The sequence below is a fragment of the Trachymyrmex cornetzi genome, unplaced genomic scaffold (assembly GCF_001594075.2).
Source record: "Trachymyrmex cornetzi isolate Tcor2-1 unplaced genomic scaffold, Tcor1.1 scaffold20, whole genome shotgun sequence".
In the NCBI taxonomy this organism is placed as follows: Eukaryota; Metazoa; Arthropoda; class Insecta; order Hymenoptera; family Formicidae; genus Trachymyrmex; species Trachymyrmex cornetzi.
The window spans coordinates 129,875-152,877 of NW_017296636.1; the positions used below are offsets into that span (position 1 = coordinate 129,875).

General features: G+C 39.2%; 1 protein-coding gene across 5 annotated transcripts in view; it reads right to left on the reverse strand.

The window, feature by feature from the left end:
* Nucleotides 1-3,328: 3,328 nt before the first annotated feature.
* Nucleotides 3,329-23,003, reverse strand: part of LOC108759638 (uncharacterized) — a 233,366-nt gene continuing 213,691 nt past the window's right edge. The window contains exons 4-9 of one of the 5 annotated variants that reach the window (XM_018505159.1): nucleotides 16,869-17,023; nucleotides 11,550-16,613; nucleotides 11,191-11,355; nucleotides 9,541-9,688; nucleotides 6,856-7,102; nucleotides 3,329-5,465 (exon numbers count right to left, since the gene is read on the reverse strand). In XM_018505159.1, coding sequence (XP_018360661.1) covers nucleotides 5,228-5,465; nucleotides 6,856-7,102; nucleotides 9,541-9,688; nucleotides 11,191-11,355; nucleotides 11,550-16,613; nucleotides 16,869-17,023 — 6,017 coding nt within the window. In that variant the 3' untranslated portion in view covers nucleotides 3,329-5,227. Of the gene's footprint in view, nucleotides 5,466-6,855; nucleotides 7,106-8,678; nucleotides 8,879-9,540; nucleotides 9,689-10,179; nucleotides 11,356-11,549; nucleotides 16,614-16,868; nucleotides 17,024-23,003 lie in introns of those variants that run through there. The other 4 variants (XM_018505157.1, XR_001940035.1, XM_018505160.1 and 1 more) reach the window with 4 other exon arrangements.

Genomic DNA, 23,003 nt, shown 5'->3' on the forward strand with positions numbered 1-23,003 from the left:
TCTCTCTCTCTCTCTCTCTCTCTCTCTCTCTCTCGTAAATATAAAATTATCATCTCTTATTGTGTAATACCACTGATAATTGATATAATACGTATATAGCTATGTTATCTGCAATAATATTTATATTATACATCGAAAGTGCATTCGGTCGTGTTTCTCATAAATTTGTAATGCGATCACGATAAGTCATTTGTTCCTACTAACAAAAACTGCAGTCCCGTCTCATTTCCTTCTTTTTGGTGCCTCTTGCAATTGCATTCGTTCGCTAAAAGGATTTCGTTTCTTCGTTTTCATCACGATTCTTTCGCGCATGTACACTCTTTCATCATATACACACTTTTCGCGCGTACATACTCACACTGTACATTCCATTACAAGGGACAAAAAGTGGCCCGCACGCTCGCGTTTCTTCGTTATATTTCTCTCAAAACACAACAAGCGAACGAAACCGCTCCGTAAATACTCTACTTTTGATAAATAATAATAGAGCAATAAATATCTGCCGAAAATCTCGTGAATCTCACTCACGCTCCAATAACTATCGGTATATATAATTTTCCAAAAGATTCGTCGCACGCGCCTAATAGTTTAAATAGTCCTCCGTCCGATTAAACCGTCAACCATACTCCTTATACTACACCGTAATACGTCAATATTCTAACAAAATCATCTCGTCCAGTCGACGCGACGCATACGGGTTTTCCAATGATGTAGGCCTTTCGTTAAACTTACGGTGTCAAGCTGACTGAGCCATCGAGGAAGAAGTTCGCCCTTCTAAACAATCTATTACTTTTGATCGAAGTAAATTTTCTTCGCGACACGAAGGAATTAAATGGTAAAAATAAGACAGCATGTTGAAAGACAGGACACAGTTGTACGCGTAGAACATATATCATGATTTAAGAACTATTTCTCCCGTTTTTTTTTTCTTTTACTTTCATGTTGTATAAAAACGTGTGGCGTGTATTAAACGTACTCTACTTACGTCATATAACGACCCGTAAAGAATGTTCTTATAAAATAGCCCTATAAGTATTTCTTCTCACTTTCCATTACGACGTGTCAAATAATTAGAAGCCACAATTTTCGCTGTTGGAGATGCATTATTACACACACACACCCACACACGCCCGACATCGTTCGCTCGACGGCTCGTATACCTAATTGATACCGTCCGTCAACATTCGCGTTTTAAACAATCGTGTCCGTCGACTATCGCACGGCGTGATTATTAATATATAAGGCGTGTATATATATATATATATTATATATATATATGTATATCTATTTACAATATCATGGAAAATATACAAAGGACATCGGCACTACAGTATATATTCTCGATTCTTTTTAAGACGTTTGATTCTTGCGTATATGTCACTGAGGTAAGTTTTTTCACTGGTTTTTAAACTACGGTCACTCTCGCGTTGCATGTCCGAGAGAGCGAGGAGAAAGTGCTCTCAGCAAACTGGTTCACATCCCAGAGAAGAAAGAACTAGCGAAGACCTACGCGCCGAATTGTGAGGACCGTTTCTACAAAAGTCAATATCCTACACAACGCTATAAACTTTCAGTACCGCCTTACTTTCGCAAGTGTGCACTTGTTGGAAGAAATGATTGTAGAAAACTTTTTCACTTAACACAATAGTCGAAACATTATCTCATGCGAAAAATAGATATATGTGTTGCTGAGAAATAAAAAATTCTATGTTGCAAGCAATAACTAAATTACACGAATTACAGAACAATTAATCTATACAACGAGAAAAATTGAGAAATTCGAAACGTCTTGTAATTGTTAAATTTTGTAAAAACAGCCCTCGGCTATTCAATTATGGATTATTCGAAACGGAAATCGGATTAAATTAGAAATATCTTAACTTTAAACGGTCCCGTTGTGTATGCATGTGAATGTGTTTGTAATTGTGTGTATGTGTGTATTCTGTACAATGATGCTAGCAATTTGCTATATTCTCCCTATTATCTCTTTCTTTCCTTTTTATTTTTGCACAGTATACTTCACCGAAAACGTGCAGATTTCGAAAAATTGTCATTCGCGGCCGGTGATATGTCTTTCGCCATTCATCAAATGAAACGTTGCATTGCAACGCACTTGGTCATGATAAAATATTACGAACCGTGTCACGGGAAGCGATTCTCCTCTGTCGAAGAATTTTTTTTTTTTGTGAAACTTAGCAAGTAATATGTGATATCGCGAACTTTTGATTTACTTTGATATAATTGTCCTTAAGTAGAGACGCGTACTGGGAGGAAAATCGCTCGTATTCACGAGCTTGTCTACGATATTTGTGATGATGAAAGTGGCCCAAGTCACAATGACGTGGAAAAATTTAACTAATTATGCTTCTCGTTTTATGACGTCGCATAAAACGTACCTTAAATCACAGAAAAGATATAGCAAAGGTAAATACTCTATATTTAAGCTTCATAAATATATTGAAAAATATTTTCTCATAATCTTCTCCCGAAGTTCTTATATATGCGTCACAAAGTAAAAGATATGACTCAGGCAACTTCCTGCTTCACGAAAAGACAGAAAACGTACAGTTTAGATAAGATTTCGCTTGCAGAAAAACCCGTCTTCATGAATGGTCTGTGGTTTCCCGCAGATATATATGGTGACATCAAGCAGTTATCTTTTGATATATGTAAGAGTAGCTCCCCGTTTTAATCTCAGAAGCAAATATTCGCTTACAGACTCGTCGCATACGCGGTTCTGCGAACGATAATTTAACCATATGTAAACTAGTTGCTTTATGTTGGCCTTCCTTACATTTGAGTTATATTCGTTATTATGACGGTATTATCGTCATAGTTGACATATTTACAGCCGTAATATAATACTAAAAAATCTGTACGCGGACCCGTATAGTTAAGTATTACGCAACCGGTGCATTTATAGCGAAATTTTTCAACACCGATCATACGCGATAATTAATGCGTTCCTCAAAGAAATCCAGATCGTTAGTCGCGGAAAATGTAAAATCAAGAATCGCACGATCTTTTTTGATACTTGCATCTTTTTTATTGTCTATCATAATATTTCCGAACACGCCGAAGTTATCTCGTTATTGTAAATGTAAATTCGAGATCTTTTAACATACCTTCGAATTCGCTGTTCGTCGTAAAAAACGATTGTTTTTATTTTTGAAATTATGCATAAATTTTGCACATATATATGCGCTTTAATCTCATTTCCACAAATGTAAATTAATTTTAATTTTGATTCAACTCATTCTTCATTTTAATTCTTAAAACTAGAAAAAGTAAGTTGAACCGAGATTGAAGTTAATTTAACATTTGTGGGAACAGACTTTACAGAAATATAGCCAAATTAATGCGGCATCACGCAATTGAATACAATTACATAATATTTCTTAGAGACGAAACATAACCGAATATTTATTTCAGAGCCACTTTTTCCCAAGAAATTCTAAATCGATAGCATATTTTAACTCTTACCACAAAATTTTATTTGACTTGCATTTATTTGATTAAAACTATATGACTTTTCAAAAGAATCTAGGAATTTTAAAATTTGTTGTACGTTCTGAAAAAATCTAAGCTAATTTAAAACGTCATTAAAGAACAATCACTTATGTTAGTCGTTAAAAACACCGGATGCCAAACTTTGCAGCGGTTTGCGATCGCTTCGCCACCGTATACTAAATCATGAATTATTCAGTCGCAGCGTGTTCCAGGTTAACGTTGTTCGAGGAACATTGTTTAAGAAAATGATCGCGCAGATCAAAAGCGTCCTGTGGACGCATATAAGTTTAAAATGGTTCAACGAGCCTGTAGCACGACATCGTCACAGTAAAACAATAATCCACTGTGTATAGCTTTCTAAAAAAATGCATTATTCTCTACGGATAGTGTAATGAAGGTTCGTTCGCAAAAATATCTTTTTAAAACTATACACGTTTGCCTATACGATCGCCCGAATACGTGGGCGAGTACATATTTTCAGGAAACATCCATGCCTCCCAATCGCACGTGTAAATTGTAAAAACCGCGCGCAGTAACCGGGAAATCGTTCAATATGCATTATCATAAAAAGTTTGCGTTCAAAACGCCATTCTTTGTATTATTTCAATAAAGGAATCGATAGACGAGCGTTCGTCGAATAAAATAATCGTGTGACAAATTATTCGTCTGTGTGTTGACAAGTGTAATTCTTCTTCTCTACCAATTCAGAAACGCCTGTGAGAAACTATTGCTTTTCTATTTACTTTCTGTGATTACATACATGTGTGTTATAAATAATCTAAGAATGCATGCTGTAGGCCTATTTTTGGTGAATCGGCCGTAGTATTTCCTGTATGTCGCTATTGATTATTCGAATTTGCAATTTTGTCTGACCGTTTTTCTTTTCTCTATTAAAAACGGATGTTATTTGTTACAAACGGAATACGCTAAAGATGTTGCAACAGATGCTACGGTTGCTTAGGCTTTGTGTTGATAAATTTACAGGAAAGGATACTTGCTTGCCACTATCGCAATACACTTCTATGTTTAATGCCACGTTTTCCATGGCCGTCGCTTCTGCATCCGAGTAATCGAAAATTCTTTGCTCGATTTAATAAAATTATCAGACGAGCCTTTTGATTATGATCAGAGACAGAATGTCCCAAAGCGTATTGATTAAGCTATAAGAAACAATTTTAACATGTAGGAGTAAAATTGTACAATATTTTGGTCTAAGATAAAAATTCTCGTAATGATTTTAGAATTCCGACTATTCGGATGCAGCAGATCATATCAATCACCGAGATTTAGTACGCGTTGTTTTAAGATGATTCTTAAAGCGACGCTTTTATCGTTCGTATCATATTAACATAGCATCGTAGCATCATGTATTTCTGCACCAATAGATTCAATTTCATCTCTCGTGTTAGATTCGTTACATGTAATAGAATCCACATCACAGCTGCACTAAATTGTACCCGCATTGCAACCGGGCACTATGTATGGTCACGATTGTGATTTATAGTTGTCGACTGAAGCAAACAGAAATGTATCGGTAAATTTATAGGACGTGTAATTTTCGTGTAGAATTGTGTTATTTAATTATTAATAATTTATTAAACTGAAAAAGCTGACTAATTACATTGCTGCGCGAAGATTATCGATACTTCGCGATTTATGACAGGCAACGAGAGTTGTTGATTGCGGATATTTATCAAACAACCGTAATCGACACGGATCACCGACATTGTTTCTGTTCGGTTTTGGCATGGTCCACAGTGGCCACGGCTCTCTTCGATGATCTCTTGGCCTCCGATTTTCCGACGCCGACACTCTTCGAGCTTGTCGCCGGTAATGATGTCACCTTGGGCGACTTTTTGGTATCTTTCTGGTCGTTGGAGGCTTCCGTCATCTTGTCCAGTTCCGCCATCGCCTCTTGTATCGCGTTTTCCAATTGCATATTCAATTTACGACTTCTAGAAAAATAGGGGAGGAACGAGAAAATCGTACAGTTAGTATAGATGATTACCAGCGACCGCGCGTGCGATTCGATCCCGATTAGAACAAGAAAAATTAGGATCTAAAAGCTGAACAAATCGCGACTAAATAGCTTCTGTCAAGCATAAATAAATCACTTATCAGACAATAAATAGCTAAACATTAATTATAATATACTTTCTTGGCAAAAAGAAACCACGTAAATATCAGTTACATGTAGAAAAATATATCTATACTTTTTTTAGGAAAATTTTTATGGATTAAATACTGTTAACACTTGTATTTATGCGATTACCGTTATAAAATCATAGCTACATATTTAAGGATGTATCAAGTATATAGTTTAGGCAAAAAATGCACTAAAATTGGAAATTTATATTTTCTAATTTCTGTATAAAAATAAATGTTGTATACATATGAAATAGTTTAATAGGTCAAATATTTATAACAATACAATTTTATAGTTTAAATAAAAATTTTCTCATTTTTATCTTAATTATTTTTTAAAAACATGTATACTTTTTGAAATAATTATTGATTCAGGTTCTACATCACCGCCAAACTTTTTATATTACTTTCAAATCTGTAATCCTTTCATAATTTTTTCATTTTGTTAGACAATACATGTAATACATCCTTAATACAATTACGAAGAGGAAGGGGAATGAGAAGAAAGATGACTGAGATTGGAATAAAACCACTTAATATAGTAATATCCAGTACATAAAAGTATCAGTATTCTTTGGCAAGTTAACAGAAAGAATATTGGACCGCTATGCAGTAAATTATGCGGGATAGATTTAATTGGCTGTTGGCTTGTTAATAAATGCTATACGATCACGATCATAAGTAAGAAATTTCTTATTAAAGAAAAAGATTTATTAGAACTGAATCCCCATTATTAAGAGATTCTGTGAAATATGATCTGTCTCTTATTTCCATAATGCGATACAAAAAAATGGATATCTTGTATTAAATCCTCGAAGATCTACCTCGTATAGCACTTACCATTCTTTATTTTTTTTTTAAATATATAATTGTATTTAATCAAAATGTAAAATTAAAATTCATATAACATCACGTGCATCTTACGCAGCCCCAGGAAAGCGACATTGTGCTCCACTTTATAACATTTAATAACTCTAAAATAAAACAATAAGTTAACGTGCCTATGTCACAGCTCTAGGATCAAATGAAAAAGAAAAAAAAATAATATAAAGTGTAAAAAAAGATATACTCAAGCATCTCCCATTCTGTTTCTTCCTCGATATATTTTTGCGTTAACGCGATATCTATTAAAGATAACGAGACGTCTCTAAGAGATTCTCATCTTTCAATAGTTCATCCCTGTCGGGGTGGCTGACTCACTTCCTAAACTTTTTACGGGCGCGATGATGCGTCTCGAGGCCTTCGGAGAGGGACTTGAGAGCCTTGACATCGACTTGGGTGCGACCACCCCCGCCCCCGTACCACCGAACCCAAACCGTCATAGTACCCGGGGGGCCCAAAGACTCGACTTTCCCCGGCCAGGCCGGACTTCCTCTTGCTGCGCCCCACACTAGATCACCGACCATCAGTTTCCATTGGTTTCCGTCGTTTACGTCCTTTGTCTCTGCTACTGAAGGTTCGAAAGAAGGCACGGTGTTTTTCAGACTTTAATCATCTCGGCTGATTTGCGCGATATTGAAAAGAAGATAACATAAAGAAAGCCCATCTCCGAAAAAAAAATACTTTTATACAGATATATTAGATGGGAAATTATGTCACGCAGTCGTATAATTTTGAAAATGTAAAGATTGCAATATTAATTTATTAATTAATAAACCAAATTTAATAATATAATTAATATTAAATTATGGATTAATTAATAATGAAATCTAATATATAATAATATAATAACATATCGCTGTCTTTATCTTTTATTAAAACAAGCTCTTTTACTATTAGTTTATAAAATTAAAAATTCGATTTCGATATGAACCTGATATGCATTATTATGCACAGAACTTATTTTTTAATTTTATTTGAATCTTTTCTGACATATAAAGATTAATCGAATATTTTAAAATTGAACTTGCAGTGTTGATTATAAATGCATTTGGCATAAAATTTACAAATTTACCATGATCAAAATAATTGATGAAATTTTTGTCGCTTAAAAATGACTCAACTTTATTGTACATGATGAATGTAAATGTACGCGTAAATGTATACAACATCGCGTAATTTCCCTCTCATACATCTGTTGATTTTGATTAAAATGTGCAACGCATAACAGCAAAATGTTCCGGTATGCTTATGGTGCGTGTCGCAGAGGAATGTTCGAAACTGATGGTTCAACTACTTGTCCAGTAGTATCGCAACAATGTGCTTCTTGCTCGCATGTGTGTGCTCGTTAAAAATGATTAGTAGCTTCATTCAATGGTAGGCGAGATCAGAGGCAGAATGAAATATCAGATGGATCGAGCACATGCAATGATTTTGTCGAATGAATATTGTTCATTCTATAATTCCCTTCTCCATTATTTGTTCGCAAGATATCTCTTTATCTGTACACATCATTCGAATGAATAGCTATTTGTCGGAATTAGGTTTTCAAGTTACGGACAAGCACTATCAACATTCATTATTAATTCCGTTAGTACGGGAATAAAAAATTCAAATTTTATGGTAATTTATATAATTTTGAATACGATCCCGCATTAAATAGTGGAACAAAATTGGATTTTCTACGCTATCGTAGATACGTAAATCGACTGCATTTCAGTACTAATACCTGAGTTATCGTTCATACTATATTTTCATTATTTTAACTGTAAATGCTTCCTAATCATTGCGGAACAATTTGGAAAAAAATTTTCCATCCTCAGGAATATGCACATGCTGCTGTACGTAAAACATGAGGGTGTATATGTACAAGGTATGTCGAAATAACACACGGTAGTGAGCCACACCCCTTCCGAAATGAACGTATGATTTAAGCCCCTTGGCCACTCGGATGAGAATGTAATTGCGAGGATAATGGTATTAACAAACCTGACAACCAATTAGTAAACGCAAAAAAAAACCATCGAAAACATTATTTACAAATGTCAGAATAGTTATTTCTTCATTTCCGCAAAGCGATTCGTTGGAGACTTGTACGTAATAAACGAAAAGTCTCTGTTCCTTTTAGTGTTGACGCCACTTACCTGCTCTCCTCGACTTGTTAACGTGGTTAATAATGCGATGTTACAATGAATAAGTTGATATCAAAGACTGATTCGGAGAACTCAACTCCGATTGCTCAATTCGCACAAAATGGTGCATTCTTTCGGCTTAAAATCTCGATATGAGGAAGGAAGCGACTTTTCTCAGCCCACTCTTGCGCCTGCGTCTAGTGCGCAAGATTCTAAATATTGCGAAAAAAACTATTACCAAAGCAATTACGATGCAGCAAGCGTGTACTTCACCATGCAATGATATTACTAAGCATGCATATAAGCGATATAATATATTAATAAATAAACTACTATACAGCGTGCAAAAAAATGATGGCATAAATGATTTTCGATGAAAGCGGCAAGCAAAGTTGAATAATATAAATGATTTGATAATTTACAAGATGTTTCTAAATTATTGATTCTACTGATGGCGAAGTTGTATAATTAAAGCACTCTTAATAGTAACATTCGTACGATAATTATTTAATGACAAAGAGCAACGGAAAGCATCGTCTTTCTCTCGTGAGTAAAGTAAAAAATCAATACCAATGAATCAGTAAAACAACGATCGATGTTTCACATTTCTCACTGTCACAAAAATAGCAACTAATAAAAAATATTCTTTCAAAGAAACTTTCTTACGAAATATTTAGCAAAATAATGAAAATATATGAAAATATTTAATCATAGTATATTATTTTGTAAAGAATTTTAACAGTTTGAATTATTATAAATCTATGCTGCTTGTTTTGTCGCTGATCATTATCAAAGTTTTTTTGTAGAATATTTTTGCTACTAAGCGAGACTACTCGTATATGATTAATATCTAAGAGTACCATACAATACTGACCATCTTGGTCTTCATGCAGAGTAGAATGCATGGAATGGATGGAGTCCAGCTTTCGCTTGATTCCGCGGCCGAGGGCATGTTCCCTGCCCTCGCACCTCACCGTGCTCACCACACCTTCGGCTTGCTTCAATGTCTCTGACGTATAGATCTGTCAAATACAACTCGATCAACTCAGGCACAAACCTACCAATCGCATGCTTATATCATTTCAGTGTATCATTCAATGCCGCCCTATTATCGTTTTTCTTTTTTTCAAATTCCGTATCATGGTCCACAAAAACTTTACAATTTCTCCCGATCAAGCACAAGAGACAAGAGCAAATTTTGCAAAATTCTAATCTAGACAAAAAAAAGTAGAAAAATAACGATAAAAGACAAAATTAAAAGAAAAGAAATGAATACTTGGAAGATTTGAAAGTTATAGTATTTTGGTCTTTGTCTCCGATGCTTTTAATGCAGAAATCACGTGACAAATTTAATTTATCGATACATGCAAATGATAATGATACCAAAAGAGACAAACTCAAACTTTGTTTACGCATGCTTATGTTGCAAGGTAATTTTTCATCAGGTTTATGTTCAGAATCATATAACTTTTATCAGAAAATACTGTTCAGTAAAAATTTATTTTTTCGTTGTTATATAAAAAGGAATAATTTCCTGATTAATCCGATCAACACACGATTAATAATACAATTACATTATTGCAATAATATACGATTTAAATAATAACGCTACGAATAAACCAGCGTATGCGCTCTCACGCCACAGCGCGGATGTAAAAATTATTAAATACAAACTAATTACAAACTTAATATTACCGAATATAAGCCAATCGCAATTTAATAATGCCACTGGTATCGTTTGAATTCAATTTACAAAATTAATATGAATTTTATAGCCCGCGCGAAAAGAAAGGTGCGACTATTCATCCGACGACGAGTCACTCTCCTCAGCATCATCGCCTTCTTGCGCATATATGAATTGATTGTAAACGTATGGATTAATGTAGGCTTGCTTATTAGGTGTGTAATTAACAACAGCAATACCATTAGGGTCAGACCTATAATTATACAAATGTGGATATAAGCCGGATGATCCGATGCCAACGCATTTTTGCGAATAGTCAATATTCTGCGGGCAATAAGGAACGCCGGTATTTGATCGTTCCAATGATTTCTCCTCGGAATTTTGCTCGATCTCGTCTTGCTCCATGACATGTTGCACGATTTGAGTACCAATACGATTGCTATCGACGCACGATTTGTCGTCGAACTTGCCGTTAATTTGCGGCAACATAGTGTAATGAGAATGATCTGGCACTAAAGGTTGCTGTCGATAAACATTCGCATTAGGGACATAATGCTGGCCGTGATAAAGGATTGGTTGGTAATGACCGTGACCTATGATTGGTAACGGATTGACCTCGATCTCTGAATAGGAAACGTCCGTCATTTCTTTACTGACGTTTAGTTGATCTTCCACGGTAGAGTGGTCCATTGTGTCTGAATTAATGGAATGATTTGGTGATGAAGTGTCCATATGCTCCTGTGAGTCAGCGTATGTGTTTTCTGGGTGTGTCGTATCAGCCGGCTGGTGCATGTCTATTACAGTTAGATGACGGTTGACCTGCTCTACGTGGGTACCAACCTGGATCCCAGTTGTCACCGTCGACTCTACGTAGGTCTTTCCGTGCAAACTCGGTTGATTTAACGTAATTTCCTTGGTGGCGATACCCTGCATTCTCCAATCCTCCGACGCCACCTGTGTGTCACCCGAGTCCGGTTCGCTGCTCGATACGCAATGAACCATAGGCTGAAAATAAATTGCGCATGATGTGGAAATTAATGAACATGATTATTCTTTTATCGAGACAAAAATCTTGTTTTTAGCTACAAGAATAAAAAAGATGAAATAAAAAATCAAAAAAATTTTTCTTTTTTCTCAAGAGATGAAATGTACGTTTTAGATCATTGAATAAACTACTTTTGCTTTAAATTATTCTTTACCGTAGACGATGAATGATGTCTAGCGGTAATTGGAGGCGCTGGCGATGCTGCACCGTGTGTAGTAGTGTCTACAGCCGGACTATTAGACCTCTGACTGTTTCCTGGACTATGAGTGGTTGTGTCGGGAGGAGATCCTTGTCGCATCATCGTCGATTGTGCCACGTTCGTTTGGTTCCCTGCGGTTTGCGTCGATACAGAATGCCTCGCCATCAACGGGCTGTGCTGTTCGTTTTGTTGAGCCGTTTTTTCCACGACGGTCGTACTACTACTAGCGAGCACATATTGCTGTTGTTCGACATTTTGATCGGATGACGGGGAATTTACACCGCTCTTCGGAGAAGATGACGCCGCTTTACCCTGAATCATACCGGAACTCAGAATATACGACTGGTTATCGAGATTTAAAGAAGGATCGACAGTTTGTCCGCCATTAGAAGCTGCGCTTTGAAAATTTGGTATCTGATTGTTCGAGACCATGGTCGTCTGTTGCTGTACGATCGTCGTGTTCTGTTGAACAAAAGTTGTATTTTGTTGATTCGACGCTGATGAGACAGCTATGTTTTGTGCGGTCGCGCAAGGTACCATAAGCGTTTGTCCATTCATCTGTATGAATTCCTGCTGACCTTGCATGTTTGACGGTCTTACTTGCGAGGTGTTAAATGTCACTTGCTGATTCGGACTAACATTGGCAACTATCGGGCTCAGTTGATTCCCGAAGGATGTTGTACCATTCACTAGGAACTGGCCACTATTCGGCGAAAGAAACTGCGCTCCTGGACTGTGCTGTTGAATTATCTTTCCACCAGTCGCTTGCGGCGCTCTTATGACCATACCGGCTGGACCAGCGGCCAATATGCTTTGACTCGGATTAAATATACCACTATGACTTTGTACCGGCGTCAATACGTTCTGGCCATTGACGTTCTGTATCTGAAACTGCATCCCAATATTACCCGTATCTTGCAATAACGTGGCCGTTCCGTCTGCAGACATTACCATGCTACCCATACCAGGCACGATAAACTGCTGAATAGTGGGAAAATTTTGAACCATCCCGGCCGCGCCATTTAATAAGTTTACCGGTTGAAGAAGATTTATCTGCTGAGTTGGTTGAGGATTCGTGATTATTTGTTGAGCGTTGAATTGCGCGGATGCTGCGCCGGTCTGACCATTCATTACAAGTTGCGCCGGCGCCCCACCTTTACCAGGCACAATAGTTAGCGCCTGGAGCATGGGTCCGCCTATGCTCTGAGTTTGAAAGTTTTGCTGGGCGAAATTTGATTGCGACTGCATCAACATACCAGCGTTTTGCTGGGACGAAGCGATGTGTAGCATTGACGCCACAGTTTGTGGATTCGCTTTTCGTTTCTTATACGCCTTTTTCTTGGTCATCGTTGATTCCGGCGATAAGAGTGCTGGTTGTCGATTTACCGTCATGCCTTGATTGGCACCGATCGTCCTAGATACGTCCTGATTAGCGTCAATAATCGACTGAGTGTTTTGTATGACGTTACCGGTGGCAACCGTCAGATGTGGTATCTGCACGTTTTGGCCTATACTGTCCATCGTCATTACGCTAGGTTGAATCAACACTGGAGTTTGAATAGTATTCACGAGCACCGTGGGTTGCCCTATCACTTGTTGAGCTACACCCACCGCGGGGATTACTTGACTGACAGCTCCGGTCACGCTGGTAACCATCGGCGACACTGACAGCGGTGGCATAGAATTAGCATTAGAAATGATTTTCGGTGGAGGAGGCGCCATCACACCATTGATAGCCGACCCAGTACTCGCCATTATGAGTTGACCACCGCTGGATACCAATATATGACCAGGTGGTAGCGTCGATCCGGCAGGATGTTTCAATATACCACCTGAAGTGAGGACGTTATGAACTTGAACATTAGCTTGAGGATGTTGTTGTTGCTGTGGTTGATGTTGCTGCTGTTGATGCTGCTGATGATGCTGTTGCTGATGATGCTGCTGTTGCTGCTGCTGCTGCTGCTGCTGCTGCTGCTGCTGCTGTTGGTGTTGCTGTTGGTGCTGCGTTTGCGGCTGCAATGACGAGTTTATGCTCGTCTGAGGTACTTGTATACTACTAACAACGCTCTGAACCATTTCAAGCGGTGATTTAGACACGTTCATCGTCAAAGATTGACTAAGTGGAATAGAGGAGTGGGTTGTAACTGGAGTACCCGGCATATTTGTCAATGCCGTAGATTGTACCTGGTGCTGTACCTTATTCGGTAGAAGACTGGGTATAGCAGGATTCGGTATCGCAGATGGTGTGTTTATGGAAACAGTGGCTGTGTTTGCTCTTCCAGCTAACACAGACGTAATCGTATTACTGCTAACTGTATGACCGCTTGCCATAGTTGTTATCACGGATGATGTTCCACTAAAAGTATTTATGGGTATCCTGGAGACCGTATTGACGGTGTGTGGATGAGGTTGATAGCCATCTAGAGAATTTTGCCTAGTCATTTGCCGTTTCACTTGTGATGTTAAATTATCTGATGTAGAAGAGGACATCTGTGATGGCGACGTGCTAGGTGGAATACCACTGGAACTCATTGTACCAGAACTTGGAGTTTCTGATCTTTGTTCTTGAATGCTACCGATCAAGGATTGCGACAACTGCTGTTGCGCTTGTGGAGTTAGTGTCTGCGATGGCATTTGGCCCGAGACATGTGAATGAGGTGTCGGCGGTTGCGAGTAACTATGTGGTGTCGCTGGTTGCGATGAGATAAGACTCTGCGGGGTTGCTGGCTGCGAAATTCCAGGTGTCGAGGCTGCTGGTGTATCCGAATTAGCTGGGCTATTTGTGCCGATAGGAGATCCATGACTGGTGCTCACAGTACCACCTTGTATCGGTCTGGAATCAGCTTGTGGTTGATTATTTGTTTGATATCGCTCGCCGAACGTCGACGAAGTAACAGGATCTTCACGCTGATCCGTATGCATCAGGTACTGTCGCTGCATTTGCTGCTTATATTGATCTTGAATATAGGATTGTGTGTCGGCACTGGTGACACAGCCTTGACATGGACTGCTCTCAGAATCCGTGCCACTGCTTGATGTCGGTGTCATACTGCTATGTACAACAACCGGTGAAGTTGCGTGATTTTTTACGGAAGCGAATGACGAGGTACTCGTGGGACTGGCGATACAGGAAGGCTTTGGTTGAGGAATATAAGTAGTAGACATATGCATACCATGACTGGTCTGAGATAATGCTTTCGAGTTATTGTTTAACATGCCCACTTGGGAACTACTGACACCGGTCTGTCGTGATATTGTGCTATTTAGCAACGCCGTTTGCTGAGCGAGGTACCCGCTAGGATCCTCTAGGAACGAAGGGCCGCTGCTGTTGAATGTCGAACCTATCTGACCGTTATTTTGCTGATTGTTCTCGCTAAATTCATCTACTGGACTCGGTGTCGAATGTTCTAATCCGTTATTCGTTCTCGACAATTCGGCGACACCATGCTGTCGCTGTTTCTTCACTATTATTTTATTCGACTTTGCCTTTTTCCGTGCAGCCTCATCCGTCCAATTGGAAGGCTGTGGAATGTGATGATGAAGCGGTGGTACACGGTCAAACGAATTGCAGGTAACATTTTGAACCGTGACAACGGACGGCTGATGGGATGCAACCGTGGCACGATTTTGTTGCCACGGCGGTGTTCTATTGTTGAAATGCATATTGCCGGACTGCCCGTTTGGTCCCATACCAGATTGTTGCACCTCAACGGTGTGACTGGCATTCGGGCTTCGTCCCGTATGATTGGACAGAAACTGTTGTTGATGTCCCATTTTGGCATCCGTATTCGTTCCCTTCGAAGAATCAAAATTCCGTGCCGGATATTGTACTTGATTCTGAGCATACATCCGCTGAACATTCTCATGAGGATTATTAGGCAAACCGCCATTTTGAACTACATGGTGTCGCTGCATAGAATGATTATGTAATAAAAGCTGCTGCTGTTGCTGCTGCTGTTGTTGCTGCTGTTGTAACTGTTTCGCGTTTAGATCTTCATCAACTGACGACGTTCGGTTATGCCTATTTTGAAGGTCGATAGTATTGATATTGCTCATGACAGCAGAACCTGTTTGCTGTTGCATAATGTCTACAGAGTGATGATTCAATTGTTGATTTGAATATTGCGGCTGGATGCACACTTGCGACATTTGTTGCTGATGCTGTTGTTGCTGTTGTTGTTGCTGTTGTAGCTGCTGATGAATCTGCATCTGGAAGGGATCCGTCGACTGAGATTGCATAGCGTGTTGACTTTGTTGCGACTGTTGTGGTTGCATTTGATGTTGGTGAAGTTGATGCAATTGCGGATGAAGGACGGTTTGATTTGATATTTGTGACGGCTGCATGTGATGCGCATAATTCTCAACAGAATGTTGAGTATTGTAATTTGCCGATTGTTGTTGATCCACTTCCTGAGCTAAATGCTGCTGCTGTTGCATATTGTGCTTTTGAATTTGCTGCAAATGCATTTGTTGCTGTTGTTGCTGCTGCTGTTGCTGTTGATTTAAATGCTGCTGCTGCTGTTGTTGCATTATATGTAATGACTGCTGATTTAACTGATTGATATAGTGAGGAGTCTGCTGTTGTGCTAATTGATTTACCACAGTATTCTGTTGCTGCTGCTGCTGTTCTTGTAAAATTTGCATATGTTGTAACTGTTGTTGATGCGGCAACAACTGCTGCGATTGTTGCTGTTGCTGCGATATATGCTGCTGAATGAGCTGCTGCTGCTGCTGCTGCTGCTGCTGCTGCTGTTGCTGTTGTAGTATAAGTTGTTGATGTTGCTGCTGTAAAAGCTGCTGTTGCTGTTGAGTCATATTATTAAAATTTGTACCCTGTTGATTCATAATCAACGGGTTGCTCATCAGCATGCCTGACATATTATGTTGATTTAACCTCTGCTGAGGATTTCTAGCACAACTGCTCACGTCATGATTCTGGGAAGGCGAACTTAAAGATTGATGACAGATTTGTTGTCCGTTTTGTTGGACTTGCAGATTTGGAATCGCGATTGGCCATACCTAAAAATAAAATAATTGTATTTAAATACTTGAATAAGTGTTAATGATATAAAGATAATAATATATATTGTTTACCAGACAAGATGTTTAGTAACTCGTATTACAATTGAACTGACTTTTTAAAAAATTAAAAAATGAGTAAAATACAAATTTATATTATTCAATATTGTATCAAACATTCAGTAAAAAGCACAATTGCTGGCTCAAAAAGGAGGCGAGTAATTTGCGATTTAATTAAAACTACGACTCAATTACCTGCGATCCATTAGGCACCGGTGAACCTTGAACTCCAGATGCCGCAACCGCGGCAATAGCTCTCTCCCGTTGTGCCAGAAGTTGCGAAACCGAGACGCCGGAATAAATGCCGCCTATGCCTCCTAGTTTCCTCTTCTTCTTCTTGCTGAGACCATCTGCGCACACCAATAAAGTATCTCTTAATAAACCGGAATCCAATTACCTTCAATTTGCCGGCATCTATTTGAAATTGAATCGACAAAGGCTTTTCCTGTTCGGAGCGCAATTGTGAAAGACGATAAGTCCTCGGCGCGCTGTAGAAATTAAAATACGACTTATTCGCCCTAATCCCGCGCCGCCGGCTTTCTCACTTATTATTCAGACGACGTTCCAAGCTTCTTAATGAAGCAAGTGTTCCATTTGAAATCCTGCCGCAAGGTTAAATCGTATTTAGCCCGACATTTCCGTGCTTTAACTCCTCATGCTTTTTGAAAGTGTCGGCCTTTCCTCAGTCTCATTATCATCCCGGAAAACATCTTTTGCGAAATGAAAATATCGTCGGTAATAGATCAAGAAGCGTGACAGAATATCAATTCAGCTAATGTAATTAACTTGTTAAATAATTAGAGCAATATTATAGCAGTAGTATTAAATATTTTTCATATAATAAAAATTATTAATTATCACAACAAGCTATTATTCTGCAACAGGTACAGATAATCGGATTCATAATTCAAATTATAAATAAATTTATCTCTCTAATTAAAATTCCTTCTAATCAATACATATTTGAATTTATTTTATTTCCGCGCACAGCTTCAAAATTGTTCAAAAATTGCTTTAAGAATACAGTAAATTAATAAAAAAATTTGTAATAATAGAAAATATTAATGTTAACATATTAATAATTTAAATATACGTTTAAAGTACAATTAACATATATTTTTATCTGGAAAAATTCTGGAAACTACACACTAAACTTTTGTAAGATAGATATTAAAATTAGTTATTGGGCGAATAATAAATTACATATTAATAAAATTAATATAGAAAAAAGTATAATATTTTCGTTACTGATAAATACTATTGTATGTTAAAATATAAAATAAATTCCTATAAATACAAAAATCGAAAATATTTTAATAATTTCTGAAAGATTTCTCTGAAACGAAACTTCATTTATAATGCTTTTGAAACGCTATTATCCGCATATTCACGAAGAATCGCCGCGGGGGCCATCGACACTTCCGAATTACCGTGATTTACGAGACGTGTTAGAAAGCAGGAGGGATAAGATATTCAGCGGGGCAATAGGCTAAGGGGATCTTTTATCTGTAAGCCTACAGAGAATAATTATTCTCCGTGCGCGCCGATTGACGCAGGGAAGAGGAGCCGAATAATTCTCAACGAAAAGGGAGAAGCACGAAAACGACGAGAAGCGAAAGCAAAAGAGGAGGGTGATGAGGATAGTAATGAATCTACGATGGCAGTAAGGCAACTTGTCCGTCCTGACGACGGCAGTTTAACCCGATTTTCAAGGGGAGAACGGTAGATTTGCGTAAAATCTTTGGATCCATTTTGTGGCTTCCGGGGTTTTCACGCGAACGCGTAAAGTCTCCCCGTCGACTTGGAATGCCTGCAGTCAATGGCTCGAGCAATAAACGTTCTCGTCGTTAAACCCCGGTGAAAGAGGGCGACGTAGTAATTGGAAGATGTAGTTCGTCGTTTGCGGCTGTTTCCAAACGCCACCTTACTCACTTAAGCACATTCGTTAAGACATTCGTTGCTAACTTGCTCATAATAAACGACCAATTTTATAAAACTCAATTTATACCGATGATGAATCTATCTATTTGTCTTTGTCTTCTTATTACCTTAATTAAAAATATATTTTTTTGTTGAAACATTAAATTCTTAAAATTAATTATGAGTAATGCAATTTATTATCGCAGCGCAGAAAGAATTTTAATATAGGTGTAGGTAAATAATTCTAAATCCCCTGAGGATTCTCACTTAGTACCGCACGAGCTAGAATACTGCACCTGTAAAGGTGACATTCGTAAAATTGCAGGATAGATCCACTCCATATTGGTCTCACTGACGCAGCATCATTAAGAAGGAACGCTGATGGCATCGTCGGTTGTTGTAACTATGTCTACAGGGTAGACGAACGTCGTAAGTCTATGTTCTCGAGTTCTAGCTTCAGTCTCGCGAAATGACTTTTTTCAATGCGAGCATAAAAATCCGTCGAGATCACGCCGTTACGTTACGCCAAGGCGTTGATGCGGACTGAGCAGAATGGGATCGAAATGCGCTTGCGCGACCAACCAACGGAAGTGGGTGCAAGGGTGGCCCCAAGGGAAAAACAGAGAGAAGAATAAGGATCCTCCACCGAGGCAACGAACATCACTCCCGGGGCAGGCGCAAGAATCACAACCGGACGCAGTCGTTGGACCGCAAGGCTGCCTCTGCTCTCTCCTTCTCTCTCTCTCTCTCTCTCTCTCTCTCTTTCTCTCCCTGCTTGCGCGCAACCGTGGCTCCGCTTTCCTCTCGTACGAAATTAACCCTTATCAACTCGGTGTCTACCACCACCGTTCTCCCCCAACAACCCCTCCAGAAGAGGGGTTATAGCCTGGCTTCTTTTACGCTTCTTCTTTTTATATCCACCACCATCGCTACCTCTACCATCAGCCGCACCCGGTCGTGGTAACATTCTCGTTCTCGTCATCATCGTCGTCGTCATCATCGTCACAGCCAGCGAAGGGAGAACGGATTCTTTCTTCTTCCCGGGACTTTATTGATCGTCGCCACGATAAGAAGGTACGAACCGGCGGATTGATCTGAGATGGTCGCGTCGAATCGCTACGACGAGTATAGCCGAAGAAATGTGTCTGAAGATTTATTATCTTTCTTAATACAATTGGACTAATTCATGTCAATTCTTGATATAAAATTTATGCAAGATCTTTCTCCGCTTTCACTTCCCCATTTTATTTATATAATATCTTAAATTGTAGATATCTCATTAACCGACATTTGCCTTTTCATTTTGCGTGGGATGAATTATGTTTACTTCATTTCACCCCCATACTTACTTCCTTAACAGAAGATTATTTCTCGCAGAAACATCCTATGTAAACAGACGTCTTCAGAAAAGAATACAAATCCAATAAACCTGTCAGACGGGGTAGTACTAATCTGTTTACACAACACGATATCCGCAGTAGGCAACAAAAACCAACACACTCGCGTGCAGCGAAATCCACATTGGAAGAATTTTTAAGTGTTTGCCACCTGCAACGAAAACTCGGTAGAGGGTGGCTGTCGCATAGGGCGGTGAATTGGAGTTCGTCGCCCGTAAAATCGCTTCTCGGTGCTCTCGGGATGTTACTGTAACTGCCGCATACTACGTCGACGCCGAGGACAAAAGTGATCGATTGAGCTCCGGGGGAAACTATTTACGGAGGAAATTGTTTAGGGCGACAAAAGATCGCGTAAACCGCGCCCTACATTTGAACAGACTGGTGTTACAATCAATTTAACAATTACATGACGCGTGATGATTCGCGTTAAATATGCCTATTGACATTTCCAATCGGGTAATGAGATTGGATTTAATTATGTTAATTAAGCCTTGAGCGACTGAACTACATTTTACCTACTAGTGAAAACGTTCCGATTAATATTTTACTTGCCCTTATTTAAATGTATAGAGAGCTTTCAAAATGATTAAAAGTATGTATTTTAAATCATCTCAAACACAATTGCTTAAATATTTCTATCAAAAATTTTATCTATTACATAGTGAATGTAATTAGAATTTAAATATTTTGTATCATGCGAAAGAAATTAATAATGCAATTAACGTATTGCGAAACTTTTACTTTTGATAAATTACTTCGAATAATTGCAATTTCTACTTCGCTCTCGTGACCGATAAAACTGAAACAGACTTTCAATCATTCCTACTCCCAACGCGATATATAATCCATCGTACGTAAACGAAGACCCTCCCTCTTAAGCCGGCAAGTCAAACTGAAAATCAGAAAAAGGGGGAATTAAATCGGCTCCCAGCAGGGAGTGAGCGCGTTATGAAAACTTGGAGCTCGACGTTCGACGATAAAGATTCATTCGAACCTCTCCACTTATTCCCTTCACCGTTCTTCTCCCCTGTTGTAGAATGTGTGTGTGTGTGTGTTTGCGCAGATCGCGAGCCCGAATGCGAGCAACCCCTGACGGCGTGCCGGAGAAAAAGTCGGGAAAAAAGCCAACCCCGCCATCCAGAGCGTGTCGTTTTATATCACCGGAGAATTGGAATCGAAGCGGCGCGAGCGCGCGCGTCGATGTTAAAACGACCCTATAAAGTCCCATAAAAACACCGCGACCGACGTATACGTATTATCCTACCTCGCACACCGACCGTAAACTTGAGTTAAACTTCAACCCCAGATTTCCAGATGCAAGCGCGAAACTGCTAGGCCCCTACGACGCTGCAGACGAGTGCGCCCATATGTAACCAAATGCATCATATACTGATCTATTTGCGAGCGGATGCAGCGAATCGGTCCGTTTTTGTTACTGAAAACATTCGTTATTTATCATAGACTGAGCTTTCTAAAATCGCAGAAAAAACGATGCAATATCATGCTACATAAACGCTATTCTAATCGGTACTACAAATAAAAGTCTATAATGTTAGAGAGAGTCGATATAATATAGAAATTAATTTTTTTTTTTAATATATTTATAGTTGAAATATATTCGCGTTGTATTCGAATAATTCGACGTCGAAGCGTGTTTCCAGTCCCGCTGTGAATAATATTAAAACGCGCAGTTACGACGCGCGCAGGGTGAAAGTTTAATAACCGTTGGTCGCCAACACGGCCGCGCTCGGCTTTCAATCTACAAGCGGATTATAATTTCTAGCCGACGCAATTTGGAATACAGGTAGAGGTAGAGGTACGCCGGGAACGCGTCCGTCGCGTCCTGCAACAGCCGCTTAATTAACGGCGTGGAAAGTAAGGGAAAAAGGAAGATGGTGGATTGTGGGATGAGATGGGGTGGGAAAAGAAGTGACGGCGCGATGGGATGGGATACGTCGGTTATGGGATTTGGTAATGAAATTCGGTGGAGAGTTTGGCGGCTACGGTGATACATCATTTCGCCCTGCCCTGCACCCCGTTTTCGCCCTCCGTCGCACTTCTCTTGAGCTTTAATGCCAACGTAGCGGGCGAAGAAAGGACGATTCTGAAGTGTGGGGGGGAAGCGAAGAAAGAGCAGGAGGAGTGAGTGAACCGAGTTCGCTAATGCCGCAATTTCGTCGTCCTTCTTCTACCGTCGACTTTTTTCCTTAATGATCACGGCTCACTTGACGGGGTGGAAAAACTTTTGGTCTTCCTCCAATAAAAGTTGGCACGTGTTTCCGCGCGACGGTGAATAAACGTCTCGGCGATTATGGCGCCGGTTCAACGTCCGACTTGACAGAAAACTTTGTTAATACGCTAGATCGATAGAGAAAGTTTCGCGACATGTGTATGTACGTGTGAGTATGAGAGAAAGTTTGCCATAGAATTTGACCTGTCGAAATCGTCGGGATTATGAAAACGAATGTTGAGCATGAAAGAATCTTGATTTTGATCGATCACAGGATCATTCGATTGCCTAACTCGAAAGAAAATCCAAAAGTTCGACGCAAATACTTATTCTATAGAATGTATTAGGTGTTAAACTTAATTCCTATCGCTCGCTACTGCCTCCAACGCTGATGAGTTTCGACGATGAAGTCACATGTCTTTTGTAGTTTATACATCGCTGAAAATGATTCAATCCTCACAGGTTAGATTTCTCGACGCCAAAGAGATTTTCCAATCGATTGAAAATGAATCGTGATCAGCTGTTTTTCCGACATGTGCTTCTTCACTACTTCGACCTCAAGAAAACCGCAGCTGAAGCACATCGCTTATTATCCGAAGTGTGTGGTGATAAAACTCCATCGGAAAGAACATGTAGAGTTTGGTTTGAACGCTTCCGAAACGGTGATTTTGATGTGAGAGATAAAGAACATCCAGGACAGCCGAAAAAATTTGAAGATGTCGAGCTGCAAGAATTGCTTGAGAATCCAGCTCAAACGCTTTTAGAGTTGTCGAAACAGTTAAA